This window comes from Cyprinus carpio, chromosome B6 (assembly GCF_018340385.1).
Source record: "Cyprinus carpio isolate SPL01 chromosome B6, ASM1834038v1, whole genome shotgun sequence".
NCBI classification, from domain to species: Eukaryota; Metazoa; Chordata; class Actinopteri; order Cypriniformes; family Cyprinidae; genus Cyprinus; species Cyprinus carpio.
In genome coordinates, this window is record NC_056602.1 from 20664395 (window position 1) to 20684745 (window position 20351).

Sequence of the window (20351 nt, forward strand, 5' to 3'; positions counted from 1 at the left end):
AAGGTCCAGAAAAGTACGAAAGACATCGTCAGAATAGTCCATCTGCCATCAGTGGTTCAATCTGAATTTTATGAAGTGACGAGAATACTTTTTGTATGCGAAGAAAACAAAAATAATGACTTTATTCAACAATTCGTCCCCTCTGTGTCTCTCCCCATCACCGTAGTGCCATTTTGGAGAATATCCACTGAACGCAAACAGCGTACGCTCTTCTGTGTCAGCCGCGCTGCACAGATGTGCTGTTTTAATTCAAATCAAAGTGTAAAAACATGTAGAAAACGTATCCTTTTGTCCCGGATGACACAGAAGAGTAATCTATGTATCTATCTATCTATCTAGGAGAACTTTTTAGTATTAAAGGCCTTGGAGAACATAAGAAACTAAAAAACAAAAAAAACAAACAAACAAACAAATTGGGAACTTGTAAAAGGTTTTTTTTTTTACTATACATCTGCTAATAATAAAGAAGTTTGACTATGTACAATGATAGTGCTATGGTTATTGGATATAGTCTCATGGTATACTTTGAAATACTCCCAAGTGTCATATTAATACCATTGTTTATGGATATGGCAATAATAAGTGCCATAGTTTATATAAAAACACACTCCATTATTACCATTAGTAACTTTGTGAAGTTATGGGGGCTACATGATTCCAGTAATTTGGATGATCCAATAAAAAAGCACTGGAGAGGCATTAAGAATGTCTTTAAGGTAATGTTTAAAGTCAAAGCTTCAACATGGCTTCTAAAGACAGAAATCCATGCAGTGATAGTTATTTCTCCAGGCTGCATTTGATAAACATTGGCCATAAATCAGGGCCGCATCAATCTAGATTACCCTGACAGTGGCTGAAATACACCCAATAGCAATGATAACATGGATAGCTTCTCTCGTTTCTCTCTATATAAGAGCCAGCCCCGCTCACTTGGAGAAAGTGCGGAGGTGGGCGGAGCGGCTCTCACAGATGGATCTGTCTGAGAGAGCGAGTGGAGGAATGGAAGCTGAGAAAGAAAGCGGAAAAAGAGAGAGCAGATGTATTACCGCATGTCCGAGCACTTGCTTGGGGGAAAAAAATCACCTGTATTGATTGATCTGCTCTTTGCCGGTATGCTTCTTCCACCATATTGTTCTAATCTAATAATGCTCTTAACAGATGTGGCTGATACGGTCTCTCCATTCTGGATTCGGATCGTTTAATGTCTGGTTCATTCCTCCCATCAGTTCTGCTTTAATGGACTCTGAAATTCCATCAGTAAGGCTGTCCTTTCCCATGTTACAATCTAATCTGAAGTGGAGGCATTGTGATCTCAAAGACAGCTGAATACAACACTTAATGCTTTGAATTATATGTAGTGTCCTATTCATTATGTCCTAATAGTTGCTGTTGTTTTTAAGTACAGCTTTTATATTATTTACAGTAACTAATTGGGACATCAGTGGGGGGGAAACAGTTTAGCCTAATTTAAACTACTACCAACTTAAGCTTAATTTTGTTTTTTTATTTAATTATTATTAAATTATTATGATTACTTTTATGTTTTATTTTTCACTGTCATGAAAAGCTTTGGAAGTGTTGTACCATTTTAAAATGGTTATTTCAGGCCAAGAAAAGTTATGGAATAACATCTGAAAAAGTAAGTACAGATGATATTTCATCAGCTAGAAATTGCTCTTTGCAAGGGCAATCTCTGTAAAAGAATTTTTAAAATACTCACGAATGGCTGCAAGTTATGGAAACTAATTGGTCAAAAGTTGCGCAAGCCCCAAATTGTGCTGCTGTCAGGCCAAATATGTACTCTAAGCACATATGTAGGTGCTTCTACCTATCTATGCAAGCTTGATTTCATATGTTGTTTTATTCAAAATGTGTCAAAATGCATTTTTTTTCTGCAACTCTGTGCATGCATTGCATTATCATTGTTGACACAAAAATTGCCAACTTGAACATTAGCATTAACTATCTTCTTCTCCAGTCAGTGTTTTCTCTCATATAGGTGAACTACTCCCATTACAAAAACTCTGCAAGTTAGATAAAGTTAGTTTAACAGCTGGCATGTTTATCCAGCTTATTTTTACCATAAGAACCGACACAGCTATTTTTACCTTCAATATGTTTAGTGTCAGCTGCTTTTAGTTACTTTAGCTGCACAAAAATAGTATGTTATACTACTTGATATTGCAATTTGGTATTTGTTGTTATACACTGGTCTGTAGCACAAATACATTTTAACGTTTACTGCATTTTGTTTTCATTCTAGCTATTTACCTATAATGGCAAATAAATCAAAATTAATCACAGGAAATAGCTTACTTTTGCTTTGAAAAATAAGGTGGATAACTGGCTGAACAATTTGAATAAAAATACATTGTTTGAAATGACATTTAACTGTAATTAATTTACTATAACTAGTTGTTACTGCAAAGATAACGTTAAGTTAAGTAAAGTAAAGTTCAGTCACAAACTCACAATATGTTTGCTAACTTCACATACATTTCTGAGAGTATCGATAAAGTCTTGCAGTAAAAAGGAAACCCAATTCTGAAAAGTTTCAGAACCAACACGCCAAGTTCCAGACAATGCTGATGAACTACATGTTCTTGTCATCTGATGACCAGCTCAGTTGAACCCCACTGCTCATGGCTCACCTCACCCACCACATCCCTTCTCCTGAATGATTGCCCTCCTCTGGATGGAGTTTATTGGTAGGACTGTAATTAGCATGAGCGCGAGTGTAACTGCTGTGCTAATCGGTCTCAGAGCTGTTGTCCCGTTTCTAAGATGTTCTCTCTGGTCGGTTAGAGTGTGTTTGTTTTAATATTTGTGGCAGTGTGGGGCCTCAGATTCCCACACACAGGCAATCATCTGCTGAAGCCCACTCTCCTCAGTTTCTGGGGGTCTAAGATTGGGTTTCTCTTACTCTCTCTCTCTCTCTCTCTGTTTATTTTCTGTTTTCTTAAAGGTGCACTCAGTAATTCTTTTAATTTTAAAAGAGTTCTCTTAGGTCTCTTTTACACCAACCTGTGACCATAAACAGCTTAAATCTGGACTCAGTCAGGTTTAATTACTATGAAGTGCTGTTTGTGCGGCTGTCACTGCTTGTGGAACTTGCCTCAAGCCTAACAGACTTGTAATTTTTTCAAATAATGGGTGAGTTTTTTTTAATGTTTTTTATGTTACTTCATAAAAGCTGGTAGGTCCCAGCTATCACTTTACCAAAGCAGGCAATGTGAAACTGTGACCTGTTATTTATTTCCTACTTTCTCTGCCCCTCATGCCTCTCAGACTTGGAGTGCCTATCTTTGTGACAACAAGCTCAGATGTGTCGACGTGGGTGGTTTCGCATATGTCAGGGTGCAACAGTGGACTCTTCCTCACACTTCACACTCTACCTGAGATTCTGTAGTTTGTACTGTGGCAGTCTGCTTTCTAATATGACAGTGGCTCTGTTCCAAAACAGTGAGCTGCCTGTCTACAGTCTACATAGGCGCATACTTTCTTGAGGCGGCATCTGAAATGCTACCTTATAATGTTTTACATTGGCAGTTATGCTGGTACATGTTCACTCACAATTTTTCAAAGTCATAAATAAAACAAAGATTATTGGAGTATGGACTATTTCGGTATTTCTACTTCAAATTTAATATTTAATTTATTGTGTTTCTTATCAATTATTTGTAAAATTTACTTGCAATTCTGAGAGAAATTTTTTTTCTATACCAAATGTTGTTCAGTGAACCTATAAATCCTGTGGATAAAATATATCAGTGTTGTTGCTCTTAACTACAACTATTACAATTGTTTCCAGTAATTGAAATAAAACTGAAATAAAATAAAATCAATATTGGATGAAAAAGGTGCAATTACATGCATTTGAAACTGAAATAAATGTAGGTTTAAAAAAATGACAAAATCACATAAAATTACTAAAACTTACACTAAGTGGTTGTCTGGAGTATTTTAGAAAAGTTTAGAGGATTTAAGTTCATCTGTAAACATTATTTAATGTATGAAGTAAAAATAAGCTAGTAATATAGTAAAAATCAATAAACTCATTAGCTGGGTTAAATAAAACTTCCAAAAATAAATCTTAAAAAAATAATAATACTAAAATAACACTGAATTAAATTAAATATATGTATTTCAATTAGCTGTACGTCAAACATTCTGGGTTGTTTTTGTCCAAAATTAGTCATGTCTATTAGCCATTCTCAGTTTACTTTTATAAAGAAAGCATGGCTACTACAGTATATGTCTCGCAGAATGCTGAGTACCCATCTGTCAGTAGCCATTGAGTGTGTGTTAACCACATCAACGTGTTCCATGATTAGAACATATGACCAGATGGGAAGCCACTATAGCAGTTGATAATATGAAGATCGCCCACTGTTTGGATTAAAATAGACACCACATTCACCCAATGTGTCCACACAACACCTTCCAGTGGGTGGCACATGTCATATACGGGGCTTATGTCATTCTCATTTCCGAAGAGCCTTCCTTAGCAAGAAAAGGAAAAGAAGAAAATCAATTTACCATGCACTGTTCTGAACATCAGAGATTGTAGTAGTCATTTTAACACATAACCATATGGTTAAATCCTAGTTTACAGATGAGGAGGGGCAAGTGAACAGTAAGAAAAGTGCAAATCAGAGACCTCTAATGACAGAGAGCACAAAGGTCATAGGTCAACGGATAGTGCAGCAGCTTTTATTAATAAAATTAAAATTGCTTGTAGTTAAAGAAATAGTTCACCGCAAAAACCAATCATTATTTACTCACGCTCATGTAATTTATTTTCTTTTGATCAAAGAAAATAACAATTTAAATAAATTTAAATGTAACATGTACAAATGTACACAAATACAAATGTGTCTTGTTTTTAGAGTGTTCAGTATTGGAAAACAAGACAAAAGTACTGAGCAAGATATATTTTTTGTAATACATACAACATTTAATTCCATGACTTTATGAATTTAAGACTTTCCACTTTGATTTAAGATTTTTTTAAGGCCTTGAACTGTGGAAGGGTGAATTAAGAATTTTAAGATCTTTTTAAGGCCCGCATAAACTCTCAACAGCTTCAGTCCTCATTCACTGCAATGGTATGGAACAAAACAACCAGTACAATTCTTCAAAATATGGCGTGCATAGGAGAATTCTAAAAAGGAATTGGGGGGCAGGGGGTTAAGCTATCCCATTTATGTCCCTTATTCCAATGCATGTTAAAGTACTGGGGGGTTAGGACCCCATCAATCGTCTAATCGAATTATATTTCTCATTTCTCTATCATGATTGATGCGTATAGTACTCAATCTCATCAACAGCGTTTTAGAAATGGAAATCAGCACAGTTGATCAGATGCAGAGTGATGGTCACAAGAAAGTCATTAGCAAGCACCCTGCAGAGTGATGTATGAAAAAATATGAACTGCTTTTCCCCAGTGCAAAACTCTTCCTGACATTACTTCCAACTGGCTTTGGATGATGTTAATTGCATTTGGTGCCGAAATGCTCTGGGTGAATCTTGTGAAGCCATCAAATGTCTGCAGATGGCTGTGTGGGCTGATCGGTGGAGAGCGTTGTAAGATGATTTTATTTTTATTTGACTCTTTATCATTGTCTGAAAAGAAATGTTGCATGGTTAGGCACCAGAATAACGCAGTGTAGTTTGTCTCTTTTAAAGCACTGCTGTCAGTTAACCTGTTCTTCTGTGCACGGGGCTGAGTTGTTTGCCATCTCCTTACGATCAGAGTGAAAATAGATGTACGCTTGATATTTACAAGGGGAAGAAATAGCAGTGCGTTTTTCCCATGCCATTAGTCAATTTTATTATTTCATTAGTTTAAAGGGCATTTTCGAGCACCCTCAGATGATATTAGAGCTTCTCCGTGCAGGCAGAGAGTGGCACTTTGTCTCACATATCAACACCATCCAAATCATACTCCTGTCTCCAGGCAACCAGGACCAGATTTAGGAGGATGTTATCTAACTGTTCGGAACCGTTGTAAAGTGTCTGACAGGACCAATGTCCGATTGTGAACTTTCTGCTCCTCCTGGATCTTCCCCACCAGATTAATCTAATATCATAAGAGCTTGTCTCATTGCTGGCTATTACAATTGGCTTTTACCTAGCATTGATTGTTTCGGTAATATTCCCACAACAGCTTGTTGATCGTGGAAGCAGGAAAAGGAATGAGTGGTTTGGGGTTTTTGAAATGCGATGCCCCTTGCGGTGTAACACTTAAGGTGCCAATGGGTTCAAAATAACCTTGTTTCCCTCACTGCACCAAAATGGTCTGCAGCGAATGAGTGAGACAACATAGAATTGAATCTCGCTAAAGAGGTTAACACTTTAAGGTTTAAGACTATAAGAGGTATATTGCTCTGTCTCAAAGCACTCACACATGTACGCTACTAACTTGCTTCTTTTTTTCTTGCACACATGCAAGGGCTGCTTGGAATAGCATGCTAGCATACTAAGCATATTATTTATGCAGTCTATAGTATGTATACTGTGCATACTGCACAGCATATTAAAACCTGGAGGACATTCAGTATGTGTAGTATCCAACAGAAAAGATCTGCACGGAATATACTGTAATATACTATAGTATACTGTATAAACTATAAGTTACATCCATCACAGTCTGTTTTTTTTATTATAATTAATTATCAATAATCATTTTAGTATTCCTAAAATGTAAAATGTGTTACTCAAAATTGGATTAGAAATCAAATAAAAATAAAATAATAACAAATACAAACTTTACATTAAACTTTATTTTACTTTTTAAAAATAAATTTATTTTTAAAACAACATTTTAAAGGAATGTAATGTAAAACTACTTTATGCCTAAAATGTTTGTTGCAATATGCCTATAACAGTATTTTGAAGAAATAATAAACAACATTCAATATATACTGTGCAGTATGCAGTAAGCAGTATGCTAGTATTCTATTCTGCCAAACTCTACTGAGAAAGTGTTGAGTGTACTGGATGGAGTCTAGCTCCCTCTGCTGACTAGCCTTATATCTGTGTGCATAATATACTTGTTATTTCTACTAGACTGCAGCACAACTGAAGTCAGCTATACATCACTTAACCATGTTAGAATGTAAAATATAGAAAACATGGAACAAAAAGACTAATAGAAAAAACAAAACAAGAGTTTTTTTGCAGTATTTTTCTTGTAATTTATCCAAAATATTGAAAATTAATTATAATCATTATTATATTTCAAGCTTTTTTTCAAGGTAATCATGGGCAACCTGCTTTTTACTCGTTCTCTAGATCAAACCTCAGCATGCCTCTCTCTCCTGCTATTTTTGTTCTTGTCACCTGACCGCTCCCCGATAACTCATCTTTAACAGATACTGCTGCATCCTCTTGAGAAAGGCTCAGAAAGCACATCCCAGTGTTTCAAAGCTCTGCTTGTAAAAGAACAGTAGTGATTGGGATGTGAGTGTCCAACGATCAACACAGCCTGCCCTCTGTTACTCATTACAGCACAGCCACAGACAAATGATGAAAACAAAATATGCTCTCATGACACAAAAAAAGTATTGAATTTGTAGGATCATTTATCAAAAGAGCACTTCTGCTACACCACGCATGATACGAAGCCTGAGCTAGAGAAGACTATGATGAACCATGTTGAACTGTTGACTTTGCTGTCAGTGTGGAAAAATTAATGTGCTTGATGTTGTAGATATCTATTTTATAGAGTTTTTTCTCTTTTTCTCATTGTCAGGTAAATAAAAATGGCATTTATCATCTCTTAAGGGACAAATGTTTGCTTTTTGTTTGTGTGGTTCATGGTTTCCCTTATACCAATGTCCCCATAAGTACCATAAACATGAAACCTATTTTTCCTTGTATCTGTGAAATGTATTTTTGTAAAGGGACCTTGAGCTGCAGAAATATAATTAATCTATATAAATAAAACTACTTCTTCTACATTGTGAGGGCAGACAATAATCCTCACAAAGAAAACAGTAGTAAGCATAATAAATAAGGCAGCGGCTATTTGCACTAAGTGATAAGTAATGCTATTAATTGCTATTAAATGCTATTAAGTAATTAGATGCTATTTACACTAAGTGAAAATAGCATATTTTCTTAGCGATGGATGCTATTTACACAGTGCAAATAGCAGCATTTTTTTGTGATATTCTATTTACACTAAGTGCAAATAGCTATAGATTCTATTTAAACTTTTAAAATAGCAGGATTTCCTGCTATTTATACTACTTATTGCAAATAGTGGCAACTATCTGCACCTCAGTATTGTAGTACATTATAAAACACTATGCAATAGTAACTTATTGAATGTAAATTTTAATTTTAATTCAAATTATTTAATGGATGCCACCTTATTGGGACAATAAACCCCTCCCTACACCTACCCTAACCCTACCCGATACTTTATTTTCAACTTTTTGATTATTTCCTTCATTTTAACTTTTCTGATGTGATTTGAAATCTGAAAAGGGAGAAAAAAAGTTTGCCAAAAGGCAGATTCGAACCCAGGTCAATCGTGTCTATAGGTGAACACCACACATTTTACCATTTGCACCACCAAAGCTGACATGTGTCAACTGTCTTTTGTAATTTTCACTAGCCGAATCACACATTTGTGGGTGGAGTTAGTGTAAATAGCCTCTGCCAACAAGGCGGACTATTTGCACTTAGTGTAAATAGACACTCCGAATAAATAATGTCTTTAAAGGGATACTCCACCGCAAAATGAAAATTTTATCATTAATCACTTACCCCCATGTCGTTCCAAACCCGTAAAAGCTTTGTTCGTCTTCGGAACACAATTTACAAACCCGTTTTCAAAAAAGTTGGGACACTGTACAAATTGTGAGTAAAAAAGGAATGGAATAATTTACAAATCTCATAAACTTATATTTTATTCACAATAGAATAAAGATAACATATCAAATGTTGAAAGTGAGACATTTTGAAATCTCATGCCAAATATTGGCTCATTTTGGATTTCATGAGAGCTACACATTCCAAAAAAGTTGGGACAGGTAGCAATAAGAGGCCGGAAAAGTTAAATGTACATATAAGGAACAGCTGGAGGACCAATTTTCAATTTATTAGGTCAACTGGCAACATGATTGGGTATAAAAAGAGCCTCTCAGAGTGGCAGTGTCTCTCAGAAGTCAAGATGGGCAGAGGATCACCAATTCCCCCAATGCTGCGCCGAAAAATAGTGGAGCAATATCAGAAAGGAGTTTCTCAGAGAAAAACTCCAAAGAGTTTGAAGTTATCATCATCTACAGTGCATAATATCATCCAAAGATTCAGAGAATCTGGAACAATCTCTGTGCGCAAGGGCCAAGGCTGGAAAACCATACTGGATGCCCGTGATCTTCGGGCCCTAAGACGGCACTGCTTCACATACAGGAATGCTACTGTAATGGAAATCACAACATGGGCTCAGGAATACTTACAGAAAACATTGTCGGTGAACACAATCCACCGCGCCATTCGCTGTTGCCGGCTAAAACTCTATAGGTCAAAAAAGAAGCCATATCTAAACATGATCAAAAAGCGCAGGCGTTTTTTCTGGGCCAAGGCTCATTTAAAATGGACTGTGGCAAAGTGGAAAACTGTTCTGTGGTCAGACGAATCAAAATTTGAACTTCTTTTTGGAAAACTGGGACGCCGTGTCATCCGGACTAAAGAGGACAAGGACAACCCAAGTTGTTATCAGCGCTCAGTTCAGAAGCCTGCATCTCTGATGGTATGGGGTTGCATGAGTGCGTGTGGCATGAGCAGCTTACACATCTGGAAAGGCACCATCAATGCTGAAAGATACATCCAAGTTCTAGAACAACATATGCTCCCATCCAGATGTCGTCTCTTTCAGGGAAGACCTTGCATTTTCCAACATGACAATGTCAGACCACATACTGCATCAATTACAACATCATGGCTGTGTAGAAGAAGGATCGGGTACTGAAATGGCCAGCCTGCAGTCCAGATCTTTCACCCATAGAAAACATTTGGTGCATCATAAAGAGGAAGATGCGACAAAGAAGACCTAAGACAGTTGAGCAACTAGAAGCCTGTATTAGACAAGAATGGGACAACATTCCTATTCCTAAACTTGAGCAACTTGTCTCCTCAGTCCCCAGACGTTTGCAGACTGTTATAAAAAGAAGAGGAGATGCCCACAGTGGTAAACATGGCCTTGTCCCAACTTTTTGGAGATGTGTTGATGCCATGAAATTTAAAATCAACTTATTTTTCCCTTAAAATTATACATTTTCTCAGTTTAAACATTTGATATGTCATCTATGTTGCATTCTGAATAAAATATTGAAATTTGAAGATTCCATTGCATTGCATTCTGTTTTTATTCACAATTTGTACAGTGTCCCAAGAAGAGCGTATGCATTTTGCATTCAGCGGATATTCTCCAAAATGGCGCTACAGTGATGCGGAGAGACACAGAGGAGACAAATTGTTGCATAAAGTCATGTTTTTGTTTTCTTCGTGTACAAAAAGTATTATCATCGCTTCATAATGTTACGGTTGAACCACTGATGGCAGATGGACTATTCTGACGATGTCTTTCATACTTTTCTGGACCTTGACAGTGTAATTTACTTGGCAGTCTATGGGACAGTCACAAGCCTCCAGGTTTTCATCGAAAATATCTTAAATTGTGTTCTGAAGACGAATAAAGCTTTTATGGGTTTGGAACGACATGTGGGTAAGTGATTAATGGCAAAATTTCCATTTTGGGGTGGAGTATCCCTTTAAAAAAGAACATAAAAATGTGAGGTAAAGGTTTTAGGTTTTATAAAAATGTGATTAGCTCAGTATGCAAACAATAAAAGTTGACAGAAAGTCCTCACCAAGAAAGCAAAACTTTATTAGACACACTCACTTGCAGAATGAAATTAATCATGGCTGTCTGTGAATATAACATTTCTACTGGCATTGGTGAATAAAAATATGAAAAGTATCAAATAGACTACTATTACAACCTTTTCTCCACATGAGTCATCAGTCACATGACAAATGTTCATTAAAACCTGAGCACCAATTAACTAGTTTCTGGGAGTCCCTGCCCCAGCCAAGAGGCTGCTCTATACAATGAAAGTGAAAGGTGACCAAACTCCAAAAATGACAAAAAAACACTCTAAAAGTAGTCATCTACTCTGTCTAGAGTGAGTAAATGCTGACAGAATTTTCATTTTTGGATGGCCTAGCCCTTTAATTTAACAAAGAGTTGGTAGTTAGAGGTTTGAGGAGAGTGCGCATTGTTTTATTTGCTGAAAGGACAAAATCGCACATGCAGGACAAAAAAAAAAAGAAAAGAAAAAGAAAACCACCGTCTATACTGCAGATTCATTACTTGTGCTTAGATTGTGAGCTGCATGAAAGACCAAAATAGAGCTGAATAATATGTGCAAAGCAGTTTTTTGTAGTTGTGCTATATGCGCAATAAGGTGCCAGAGGATGGGACCTTTGTCTTGCCAGTACTTCTGTGTTTAGGACTCATCACAATGTCATCTGGTTCTCTTCACAAAACAGAAGGAGAGCTGAATATCCCCAAAAGGATAGTAAAACCTGAAACTACCTACACTGTGACTTGAGAAATGGCTTAATAAACATACTAAATGCCTTAATATCCATCATTTCTGCTCTGTTCTGAGCACATTAAAGTTAAGCTAACTCATTGATATCTCTCCTGAAAACATTGCAAAGCATCAAATGCATTCTGGTGTGAAATGTGGAGATATTCGCACCACTTACATAAATTTCATGGCTCACTGGTTCATTGTAATGGCTAATTATAATATTAAAAAGCAAATTATGATAAAAAAAAAAATATCAGATGTGAATGACAGTATGTGTAGACAGGTTGCCTGGAGAATTTGCCAAATATAATGGTGGTTAATTTGGAGGAAAATTGTATTCTTAGTAAATCGGGTGTGAATGAACAAATCTGCATTACAGCTAGACTTTTCCCGAGGTTTTTTTTTCCACTTAGGATCTTAAAAGGAAGCAAGTGATTCCCAAACTGTAAAATTGTTCCCTAATGAATAAGACTGAGCCTTAATAATGTGAATCAAGTTTGTGTTTTGTCTTCACCATTAAATCACGTTACCTTTAACGTCAGTCATCATGGTTATGGAGGTACATAGTTATGCTTCGCTGTGATTAGATGACTCAAATGAATCAAACAGCTTTCATTTTAATTAGCCTGTGCTCATACGATTGATGAATGATGTTATAATTTGTTAACACTGGTTATGTGTAAAACGATTAAATCATTGATGAGTGATACAAATGTTTTCAGTTGATGACAGCACAATCTCCAAAACTATCATCACGTGTAAAACAGGCTGTAAAAATGACAACAGCTGTACCACAAGGGGGCAGCTTCTTCAGACAGAACCCAAACACCATCAACAGCTAAATGTTCTAATTCAAGATTCATTCGATCTGCTAAATGAAAATACATAATCCACTTGCTAAGCACAATGATGTAGAGCAGCAAAACAGTGGCAAATGCTGAAACAGGTTTCAAAGGCAGCCGGCAGGCATGGACACTCTAAAGGTTTATTGAAAGTAGAGGCTGCATCTATCCAAAGCTCCAGATCTCAGCAGATTTGCGAGTGCTGGGTCATTTAGCCCTGAGCGCACAGGGCAGGGGGAGATCAATCAGGGCCCTATCCGGCCCACTGTCGTCCTTGATTTGCAGTACCAGCGTCCAGCTGTTGGGTTTGGGAAAAAATAATGGCTGATTGGACTCTGTGGCATCTTGGCATTGGGGAACAATTCAATTTCCCTGTGATGGATGGTCAAAGAGTGCCGGTCCTGAGACACTGCAGCATGCTGCTACAGACCCAACGCAGACATGAAAAACAGTAGCGAGACAAGGGAGCGTTTCCAGGCATTGGAGCTGACTGCCAAAAAGCCACTGCAATGAATCGCTTTTCCCAGATGAGAGAAAGCCATGTGCTGTTTTGACCACAAAAGCCTGGCGAAAGGTTGATTGTGATTCATCTAATTACATTTTCTGGACCTCTAAAAAAGCTTTCCCAAAAATTCTGACATAATTGACAGTAGCGACAAAAAAAAAAAAAAAAAACTCATATAGAGTAATGAATCTCCATCCAAAGCCAATTTCACATGACTTTTTTGAATAAAGCATCATGTTGATGGAGCTGACCTTGCAATTATTGCAATGTGAATGAAGTATTAAATGTTACTGCTTGCCTGTTTATTCAAACAAGAAAAATGTATGTATTCAGACAAATTCAAGCAATTCACATTGCAAAGTTAATTAAATTAATCAAAGCCAGCCATGCAAGCTTTAACTGAATTGGTGTTGAACTGGATTCCAAACAGCCTGTCCAAAGTAAAAATCAGATCCAGTCTATTACCAGCCAGCTATACATACAAGAAGTTTCAGAGTTATTCTAAATGCAATGCTGCTTTTTATTTACACCCAAGAGAGTATATAAAACACCCCAAGCTGAGTTTAAAAAGGCAAAGCATAGTACACTGAAATGCCCTTAAGATAAATAGTTTACAGACAGAATTTTAAAATCTCTGACTTTGCAGGCAGACACATAAATCACCATGTAGCCCAAGCCCTGCAGAAATATCCTTCATTTACACCAGCAGGTACTAAACAGAAGAAAGTATGGGGAAAAAACAATGACCTATGCTCAGAATTTTCATAAAAGAACAAAGAGACACACAGTTACTAATGTATTTGCCTTTGTTGATGTCAAAATGTATTTTTTCCACCTGATCAATAGTGATAGCAACTGGTTTATCTATTTAAACCTAGATGTTACCTCTTGATTTATCGCTTAGATTTTATAGATAACTAGAAATTCAATAGTGTATGCCGCAGACAGATGTCAGAACACAGGGACAACTTGTTTTGTTCCCTTCTCTGCTCAAGGGTATTAGTAGAAAAAAGTTGAAATATCCTGAATGGAATTTGAACCAGTTCTTCCCGTTCGTGGTGCAGAGCTTGTCCCATTATTAACCTACCTTTTCCCGTAATCAAACTTTGCCAATCTGCTTACGCATTTGCAACCGTCTTATATCCACTCACATTAAACAGCTATAATAATCCCCAGTTTGTCTGTCAGTTTGCAATGTGCAAGAAAATTCAGGCCTCAACATACAGTGTTATTGCAAAGTTGTTTTTCTGCATTCTTAAGACAGATGGTCTTATTCAGTCAGAAGATAACAAGGGATAAACAGATCAGAGAGTTTATTAAACTGCACTGGGAATCACGTTCACTTTCGTCTCACTGCAGGCTCCTGAGTCACAGGGAAGCTGATTAACTTGTTTGTGCAACGTTAATATAAACACAACGAATTGTTAATAGTTTCATGGCTACAGGGATCTCCACCAAACAAGGGCGTGGATTTGGTGTGGTCACTATATGTCATGAAACGTTCATGTGCTATTTTTAATTGTACTGAAATATCCACATTTTTGGTGTGGTCTGTTTAATAGTCCTGTGGGGAGGCAACCATCATAAAACCTACTCTACTACTACCAAGAATTTGCAATAGTAAACAATATATCAATCTCTCTATTTTGAGCTTTTTATTTCTATAAGTACATTTTTCAACCACATAAACAAATGTTGCCAATTTGTTCTTATAATTACTTTGAAAAAAATATTAATTTGAACAATTATGGCTCTTTAGAAAATGAATGGATGACAAAAGCACAAGAGTAACTGTAAATAGTGCACAAGACATCATGCAGTACCACATACAGAACACAATACAACTAATATTGTCTGGTCCCTGTGTTTTTGAGGTTCCATTTGTGCTTTGTATTCTATATTTGTCCTTATCTCAGACATTAGTCGATGTCATGTGTATGCTCTTTGTTTCTCGTCTTGTTCTGTCATTTATGGAAGGCTTTTTCAAAAAATTATGGCATTCAGTTTGTGCCAAAAAAAAGTCTTAACTGCTTTGTACAATACATTTGTCTTTGTCTGCTGTTATTGCTGTTGTTTTATCTGTGTCGTCTTCCCTGACTTGCATTCAGCTCGATTTTATGCTTTATAACTTAATGTTCACAGTGAACCTTCTGCAATACATATAACAGATATGAGGACAGGTAAACAAATACAATGTTTAGATATTTTCTCAGTAATGAGTTTTCTCAAACTTTTCAGATGTGTTTATGTTTTTTTTTTTCTATACACTTTAATAAAACTGTAGTCCTTAGGTTTTATATTTAAGCTTTGTCATATTCAGAGTTTTAGGAAGAAACTAAACAGAGATGACAGCGCAAGCAGATGACAGGGAAGATGACACAAATAAAACATAATGATATTGTTATTGCCATATTTGTTAGGTTCCACAGCTCTGTGTTGTCTTCCTCACACAGTAGTTTTTATGCAAATCTCTGTTTCAAATTGTTGCTGTTTCTTATTTTCAGTTTCATAATAGGTAAATTTCAACATCACTTGCCTAAGCAACAATGAATGCAGAAATCTGACTGCTAAAGGTCAGATCTTTAAAGCCAGACTATCTAGTGTCTAGTTCATTTCTGACCCTTCTGCTGTTTATACAGATGTCTACTAAATTAAATTGTGGTTTGCCTTATTCAAAAGGAAATGTTAGGCAAACTGATACTAACTGAGTGAATGAGAGCATATTTTTATCTGTACAATGAAAGTAGTGACTGACGCTGTCATTCTTACAGGTTTTGGTGAATTTACAAGGGGAAACACTTTTTCTCAATGGTAACGCGTGGCACTTCCAGTTAAGATGTTTCATTGGTAGGTGGGAGGAGCTTTATTTGCGTCGGCGGTGACGTTTTTTTTTGGACCTCCTGTGATTGGCTTGTTTTTTTCACCACGGCCTGCGTAAAACACGGCGTGTACAATCATATGGATGGACTTTAAACAAGAACTACTTGTCTGTAGGTTTTTCCTAATGATTTATAGAGCTAAAATGTCTATGTATACTCGCTCGGCCCTGCCTCAAAGCATCTTCAGCTACTGAGGGGGAAAAAAAAAAGATGCCGCTGTAAAACTTTTCAGTGCTACGAGAGAAAGGGAGAGAATTGACACGATGGGTGAGGACGATAAAACAGAGTGAAGAACTTTTCTTACGGGGCCTTCGTCATCAAGGAGGACCAGCATGATTACATAGAAACCATCTTTTATTGGTTCAAGGAAAAGAGACAAAAGTTCTGGGCGAAGTATGGCGCGAGAGACCGGAGAGTCTGGAGAAACGAAAAGTACCAAAGTGAAAAAGCATAAAAGAAGGAAAAGCAAAAAGGAGAGCAAAACCAGGATTGTACACGCCAACATTTTGTATGATCTTACCAAAGGGGGGGATAACCCCAACAGACACTATGCAAACAATAAGATAAAAACCACAAAATACACTCTGCTCTCTTTCCTACCGAAGAACCTCTTCGAGCAATTCCACCGATTTGCCAACGTGTATTTTGTTTTCATAGCCTTACTCAATTTCGTGCCTGTGGTCAATGCTTTTCAACCAGAGTTGGCTCTTGCCCCTGTGGTTTTTATTTTGTCCGTTACCGCTATTAAGGATTTATGGGAAGATTACAGACGACACCGCTCGGATAAAGAAATCAATCATTTGGACTGTCTCGTTTACTGCAGGTAAGCACGTGCTTGAAAACAGACTCGATACAAAGTGCCATAAAACCGTGTGTATGTTTGTTTAGTTTTCCTCATCGAGAAACACAAATGCACTTCTATGACATGATTTTGCCCTGCTGCTAAGGACCTCTGGGCCTGCCTACCTGTTGAACGAGGAGTCTCGGATGTGTCTCATATAGTTAATGCTTTGCCTACCTAAGCGACAACATTTTGAACAGGCACCTGTTGGGGGGTTTCCGCACTATAAAGTTGTAATTCCTGGGTTATTTCGTCTCTTTTTCGTCTCTGTGTGGTTCTTCTGAGATTTCACTCTGAAACGCGGGTTTATCGTTCTTATTTGCATATTTAGGATGTTAGCTATATGGACAAATACAGCACTGGACCACCTGCTTAATACCTGCTTGTCCATTTGTGGACGTGTTGCCACGTAAGTCTGCTGCTTTAGGCGTTTGACATGTATTTCCCATCGTACTTTGATTAAAGCAACATATAAAACTTTTCACTATTATGCGTAAATTGCGTAAATATTTACTGAATGAAGCATTGAGTCAGTTTCTGATTGGTTGTGTGTTGCTAAACAACTTTGAGTTACTTTCTAGCTTACTGTTTGTGTGCCTTTGGCCACTCAATTTAGACCCCGGGTTTAATTAACCCAGGGTTAAAGTGATGCTCACCCCCTTGAAAATGACAAGTGTGGAACGGTTTACCTAGGCGAGGGGGAGTTTAGTCCAGGGTTAAAGTGATGCTCACCCCCTTGAAAATGACAAGTGTGGAACGGTTTACCTAGGCGGGAGGGAGTTTAGTCCTGGGTTAAATGCTGTAAGAAAAACCCTTGGGTCCAAAAATGCGGTCTAGGTTGGCAACTCACTTGATGTAGTGGGGGCTTAGGTTGGGGAGTTTGGGTTGTGGTATTAGTGTGCTGCCTCTATTTTATATTTTGGTACATTTTGTTGTGTGAAACCTCTCACACCACAAAACACCCATACGCACATAGTATGTTACAAGCAAAAGAGAAGCAACAGTGATTGAAGTTTCACACTCTGGGTAAATGATTGCTCTCATAGTGGCTGATGTGGTTGTTCATTTCAGGCCTCAGTGTCACTCATGTATGTCTTCTCTGAATTCCAACGAGTTCCTTGAATATTCATCCACGATTGTCTTTGGAAAGAAGTATAGGCTTGTTGGTATTAGGCATGTTATTAAGTGTAGCTGATCACCTCGGATAAGGTCTTTTATTCACTTGTTGTGTTGAGTGCAGGGTTGTTTTAAGAGGACTTGTTTTATTTTCATTTAAAATGGAAAAAGAAAAATATCAAATTTAAAATATAAGTAAGATCTATAGTAGTATCTCAATTATAATACTATAACAACACTGAGTGAGGGTTTGCTAATTTGCTCATTCGGTCAATTAAGTCAAGGATTCAAACTTTCAAACCTTGAGTGAATGAAGTTCAGTCCTTTTACCTTGTTGGCGTTATGTGTCAAAAACATTACCCCTAATTGTGAAAGTGTGTGTCAGATTATCTAGCCCTGAAGATTAGCTTAGTTTCTGATTAAGTTAGATACTTTTTGCATGCTGTTCAAGTTCAGCTTTGTCCTTGGTGATAAACACAGTGTGCTCATAGTGTTCACCTCCATCAACATGAGCTACAGGTCCTTTAGCAGATAAAACTTGTCAGGAAATTTCATTTTGTACAGAAATGAAGGACGTTGTCATGCATTCTCCTGTATTGCCAGTAAAAAAAAAATAAATGGCCTTGTTTGGAGATCAGCCTGCCTCTCATCTGTGTTTTTGAGGGCTTCCACTTGTTTGTTTGTTTTTTGGAGTCAGAGAGTCAGTCTGGGGACTGTATTTCTTGATGAAAAGCGTCTCTGTCAGCCATGCTAAGGCCATGTATCAGCTCTGTCAAAAGCCACAGTGTTTCTCAGACTCCACAAGCTGAGCTTGTGCTGTATCAGTGTTGCTCTCAAGGCTGGGCTTGATTGAATTTTCTCAAGCAAATGACTATTTTGAAAACTGTTCCTGTTGCTAACAAAGCCACACTGAATTACTGCAGATTGAATTCGCAGTATGATGTCATCCCAGCTGAACCTGATTTGACCTTTTAATGTGATTGCAAAGTTTGTCATGGGAACTCACATATGAATTACTAGTCACTGGTTGGACTGTAAAGGACACATTTCCATTTAGTGCTAATGAGTCTTAATCATTCCAAGTGTGATTTGTACAATGTGACCAGACACTTTTCTTTCTCTAGCAACTCCTCTGGGTTGACAGGATGTTTTTGTGTCTGAAAAATGTTTTCCACGTGTGCGTGGTATCCAGGCACTACACTCTAACTACAGACATCTGGTGCAAGTGTCATGTTACCTGATGTAATGGAAATAACCAAGCGTTTTAATAGCTTGATATAAGAGAGAATTGATATAATTTCTGAATATAAAACGTTTTGATGTTTGACATTGCAGCGTTGTGTGCCTATGAAAATATTTGTTCAACATTTTTCCATTTTGTATTATGTTATTGCACAATGATGTAAAAGTGGATAAAATGATAAAGGAATGTGGACATTACAGAATTTCTTCTGTCTTTCATCGTGCCTTGCATCTTGCATCATCCATGGATTAAATGTTTGACTACACAACTTCAAAACAGCTGAGAAATTATAGAAGTCATTTATTTTAAGTCATGTGGATAATATTATGGATTGTTTTAAAAATATTTTCTCAAGCTTTCTAGGTTGTTGATTTGTCATTGTGTTTGACCTATGAGTTGTGTGTGTGTGTGTGTGTGTGTGTGCGTTTGTACATATACACTATCGTTCAAAAGTTTGAGGTCTGTAATATTTGTTAATGTTTTGTTAAAATCTTCTCTTATGTTTAGAAAGTCTACATTTATTTGATCAAAAATGTGAAATATTATTACAATTCAAAATAGCTGTTTTCTATTTAAAATGTAATTTATTTTTGTGATGGAAAGGCTGAATTTTCAACAGCCGTTACTCCTGTCTTCAGTGTAACATGATCCTTCAGAAATCATAATGTGCCGATTTAAAGGATAGCATTTATTTGAAACAAATATTTTGTAACAATGTCAAAGTCTTTACTATGACATGATCAATTTAATGAATCCTTGTTCTAAATTCCTTTAAAAAATATCAAATCTAAAAGCCTAAATGGAAGTGCATTACCTAATACTGTGTGTCTCATGCTTCTTATAATGTCAGTTTTATTCTAGTTTCAGTTCTCCCTTGCAGTGTGATTTCCAAAACCCTCAAACTTATAAGAAAATCATAAGTGGCCTATAGAAAAAGTATTTTTTCTTCTTATGGTCTCCCTTCATGGTCACCTCCATGTTAAGATTACATGACCAGCCATCTGATACTCTCTTTATCTTTTTCCAGTAATCATACACTTTTTTTTATTTTTATATTTTGTAGATTAAATTAATCAACTGCTAACAGGCCATTTCTACAATATCTTCCAGTGTAATATTGTATCAGCAGCAGCATCTTAAAAGTCCTTGGTTTCATTTTCGTAAGGAGTCTGTTGGTTAGGAAGGCCAAATGGCCAAATGTCACTGAATCTGATCCCTGATTGCTCATTTTTATAAGTTCAGGCTCAAGGTTTAGACTCTAGTCTCTGAGGGCCTTGACATTTTACTGTTGCATGAGACTCACAGAAGGCTGT

At 36.9% G+C, this 20351-nt stretch overlaps 1 protein-coding gene across 2 annotated transcripts in view; it reads left to right on the plus strand.

The window, feature by feature from the left end:
* Positions 1 to 15885: 15885 nt before the first annotated feature.
* LOC109075785 (phospholipid-transporting ATPase VA-like) overlaps positions 15886 to 20351 on the plus strand; it is a 47643-nt gene continuing 43177 nt past the window's right edge. For both annotated transcript variants that reach the window (XM_042726145.1, XM_042726146.1), the window contains exon 1: positions 15886 to 16661. In XM_042726145.1, the coding sequence (XP_042582079.1) occupies positions 16234 to 16661 (428 nt within the window). In that variant the 5' untranslated portion in view covers positions 15886 to 16233. The remainder of the gene's footprint in view (positions 16662 to 20351) is intronic.